At 42.9% G+C, this 4,529-nt stretch overlaps 1 protein-coding gene across 1 annotated transcript; it reads left to right on the plus strand.

Moving 5' to 3' along the window:
• Positions 1 to 2,625: 2,625 nt before the first annotated feature.
• LOC118843492 (ATPase GET3-like) lies at positions 2,626 to 3,908 on the plus strand. Its single transcript, XM_036751146.1, has one exon. The coding sequence runs from the start codon at positions 2,626 to 2,628 to the stop codon at positions 3,670 to 3,672; it is 1,047 nt and encodes a 348-aa protein (XP_036607041.1). The 3' UTR covers positions 3,673 to 3,908.
• Positions 3,909 to 4,529: the final 621 nt, after the last annotated feature.

The raw sequence follows: 4,529 nt of genomic DNA on the forward strand, positions 1-4,529 counted from the left end.
TGCTCTTCTATGGACCCAGTCTATCTCCTTTCAGATGTTTCTTTGATGACAAGGATACCATGTATTACAAGGATATCATTCAAAGAAAAAAAAAACCATGAAAATTTGGCAAATGTCTTCAATTTATTACAATGTGGTACAGTTTACAAAGCTTGAAAAATGCCCAATTTTTCAAAGCTGGCACCAAAATCCTTCTTAAAGTTTTACATTCTGACTATAAAGTTCTGTCTTCAGATGTAGGGAAAAAATGGGATGGGGTGGGGGGTTTGGCTGACATGGTAAGTATTTTTTAAGTGAATATTTATGTATGTCAGCCAAATGTCAGTCTTTCCACCCAAATTGCCCCCTTTTCCTTCCCTATTGCTTTGACTAGCATTTGCTTACAAATGGTATTCACTTATAAGCTGCCACATTTCAGCCTTATATAATTACAGTCTGATGTCAAATTCTGCTCTTTCCTTTCAAAGTAAAATGTGCACTTAAGGTGTGTATATTTGTGATGGGTGAGCCTCCCAAGTTTCGGAAATTCCAGACAGACAGGAATCCAGGACTCGAGAGAGAGGCTGCTCCATCTGAAATCCAGGCTGGGAAGCACACCAGAGCATCATGTCATGCCAGCCTTTGAGGGTGAAAATTTCATCTGGCATCAATATACTACAAAGACAGTTCTTCTCCTTCCCCTATTTGTACGGCTGTGATATAGAAGAATGAGTTCTGGATTTGAAGTTTGAGCACCTACTTGTGTTCAAACCCAAGTTCTGTTACTTACTATGTGTAAGCCCTTGTACAGGTCACTTAACCCTCTGGGCTTCAGTTTTCTCATCAGTAAAGATAGTAGGTTATACTAGGTCTCATCTAAAATCCTTTCCAGTTCTAAATCTATAATCCTAAATTGTGTCCCGTGTCTCAGTCTCAGATTTCTCATATATAAAATTAGGGTGACAAGACTTTCATTATCCAACTCACCAGGCTGTGAGGAAAGTACCTTGTAAACCAGAAAGTGCTATAGAAATGTGAACTACCAATATTATCTCATCTCTCCCATATTTTTCAATGAGGTTCAGACAGAAATTGACTTGGGAGAAATTGTCATCTTGCTATTATTCCTTCATGTTTGATTCTCTGTGGAGTATTTATTACACAGATGGAAAAATAACTTTTTACAGCTGAACAACAAGACTCACCAATAGCATCCTCTTTCCAACTCTAGTAGACAGAGCGACAGGGATGATTCTGTTTTTGTGTGATTTTGATGTCCTTTTCTATGTCTCTATGTTTGGAGAGCTTTTTGTTTCATGTAGCATGGAGATAGTAAGTATTTGGTATGGCTGCCTATGTTAACAATATTCTCAAGTTTTTCTGAGTTAATATTAAGTTTGAGTGTGTAACAATCGGATGTGAGAAAGGTCCAGCTCCAGTAACATTTACTTGTTGGGTTTTCCAGGGTATTTTGCAGTCTATATTTGTAGTAGGCAGCTAGGTAGCACAGCGAATAGCAGACAGAGCCTGGAATCAGAAAGACTTGAGTTCAAATCCGGCTTGATACTTATAACTATGTGACCCTTGGCAAGTCACTTAGCCCTGTTTGCCTCAGTTTCTTCATCTGTAAAATGAGATAGAGAAGGAAATGGCAAACTACTCCAGTATCTGTGCTAAGAGAACCCCAAATGGGGTCACAAAGAGTTAGACATAACTGAGCAACAGCAAATATTTGTAGTATGGGGATTTTGATCAGTCAGTTCATGAATGATAGAGAGCTTCTGATGTCACAGTAGCCCAGCAGCAGTACTGGTAGTAGGAATGTGTGGCTGAGCTCAGGTGAAACAAGGAAGCCATGTGGCAGGGAGAAAGATGGGAAAAGAGGAAAACCAGAAGAGATCCAAAAGGTTATTAAAATTTAAGAAGGGGGCAGAAACCCCATGGTTTGGTTCTAAGAAACTATTCTGATTAGTTCGCTTTATCTCCAAGTTTTCATTTTTAATGTTCTCTTTAAATAGTCAGGGTTCAAACTTCCTTATAAACCAATCATTTTAAATACATGTTTGGGACAACTCAGACATCAGAATGTCTGTTCCATTTGATTTAAGACGAGATTTTTCTTAAGCATCTGGTATTGCTTTCTTGCTTATCTGAGTGATTCCAATTACAACACCATCTCGTCTGTGGTTTCACTCTTCGTTATGAAATCATGTTTTACTTTTAAAACCCAATAATGGTGGAACCAACCTAATTAAGCACTGAAACCAAAATCTCACAGTAAAGAGATTTTTCTTTTTTACCCAGCTATGGCAGATTGAAAATCCGATTATTACGAAATCTGATTTGCAATAGGTTAAGAGAGGGGTATCAGCTTAAGTGTCTTAATCGGTTTCAACGACCTTGGGCTAAAATCATACAACAGTATAGAAAAAAAAAGCCACACAAAAAGGGGGGAGGGTTGAAGAGAAGGAAGCTGATCTAGTGACTGGAATGTGGACAGGGAATTCAGAGCTGAGTGATTTATAGGCAATCTATGGTCTTGGGTTATGATTTGAGGTGTGTATCCTTGCTTCTTTCTGTGTCACTTTCCTCTTCTTTAAAATAGGCATAACTTCTGAGATTAAAAAATTATTTTAGGGTTCCAAGATGGCGGCTGGGGTGGCCGGGTGGGGGCTGGAGTCAGAGGAGTTCGAGGATGCGCCCGATGTAGAGCCCTTGGAGCCTACACTCAGCAACATTATCGAGCAGCGCAGCCTCAAGTGGATCTTCGTCGGGGGCAAGGGCGGCGTGGGCAAGACCACTTGCAGCTGCAGCCTAGCAGTACAGCTGTCCAAAGGGAGAGAAAGCATCCTCATCATCTCCACGGACCCAGCCCACAACATCTGTGATGCCTTTGACCAGAAGTTCTCCAAAGTCCCCACCAAAGTGAAGGGCTATGACAACCTCTTTGCTATGGAGATTGACCCCAGCCTGGGTGTGGCAGAGCTTCCTGATGAGTTCTTTGAGGAGGACAATATGTTGAGCATGGGCAAGAAAATGATGCAGGAGGCCATGAGCACCTTCCCCGGCATTGACGAGGCCATGAGCTATGCTGAGGTCATGAGGCTGGTGAAAGGGATGAACTTCTCAGTCGTTGTGTTTGACACGGCCCCCACTGGTCACACGCTTCGGTTGCTCAATTTCCCGACCATTGTTGAACAGGGCCTGGGCCGCCTCATGCAGATCAAGAACCAAATCAGCCCCTTCATCTCACAGATGTGCAACATGCTGGGCCTGGGTGACATGAATGCTGACCAGCTAGCCTCCAAGCTTGAGGAAACCTTGCCTGTCATCCGGTCAGTCAGTGAGCAGTTCAAGGATCCGGAACAGACAACCTTCATTTGTGTCTGCATTGCTGAGTTCCTGTCCCTGTATGAGACTGAAAGGCTAATCCAGGAGCTGGCCAAGTGCAAAATAGACACCCACAACATAATCGTCAACCAGCTGGTGTTCCCCGAGCCTGAGAAGCCCTGCAAGATGTGCGAGGCCCAGCACAAGATACAGTCCAAATACCTCGACCAGATGGAGGACCTCTACGAAGACTTCCACATTGTGAAGCTGCCGCTGCTGCCCCATGAAGTTCGAGGGGCTGACAAGGTCAACACCTTCTCCAGCCTCCTGTTGGAGCCCTACAAACCACCCAGCGCTCAATAGCCCAGAAAGACCGCTTGCCCACCCTTGGCCCTGGCTCCTCCTGCCATGCATTTCCCTGGAACTCTCCTCTGCCCCTAGGGCAGTTTGCACAGATGTTCCTGATGCCCCATAGGGAAAGTTGCTGGTTTGGGGGAGGAAAGGAGGGTAGGGGCAAGGAAAGGAAGGTATTTATTTCTTTCTCCCAAGGGGCAGGGAGCTGAGCTGAGTAGGGCCAGGTGGGGGGATGGGAGTGGGAGAAATACAAATTCAGTAAGTCTGTGCCCTGCAGCCTGCCTCTGTGTCAGGGGTTCCAGGCTGCTATCTGTCCCCTCATGACCCTGCTACCTGGCACCCAGTCACTGACTCTGGGTGACCATGTTCCCTCCTTGCCCCACCTCCAGTCCAATAACTTCTCTCCCTCATCCCCAATAAATATGATCTCTAATAAAAAAAAATTATTATAAACCAAAACAAATATGCAAACAAAATTTGAAAAATAAAATCTGACCACAGACTAAGGAGTTATTAAGCTGAGATCAATGAACTTGCTTTTAAAAAATATTTTAATAATCAAATTTCAATAGAATGTCTCCTTGATAACACTATGTATTTTATTTCATACATTTAAAGCCATGCTTTTGATAAGGGATCCACAGGTTTCACCAGACTGCCAAAGGGATCCAGGATACAAACTAGGTTAAGAACTCCTGCCAGAAATCATTGGTACATACTACTTGTAGTTAACAAAATTAATGTGGGATAGAAACTTTAATAAAATGCCAACACAACACCTCATTTTTTCTTATAACTCCTTCCCATCTCTTTGCCTCCTACATATATTATCATATCTTGTCACCATTATTTTCATATCATCTGTC

The sequence above is a fragment of the Trichosurus vulpecula genome, chromosome 3 (genome assembly GCF_011100635.1).
Source record: "Trichosurus vulpecula isolate mTriVul1 chromosome 3, mTriVul1.pri, whole genome shotgun sequence".
In the NCBI taxonomy this organism is placed as follows: Eukaryota; Metazoa; Chordata; class Mammalia; order Diprotodontia; family Phalangeridae; genus Trichosurus; species Trichosurus vulpecula.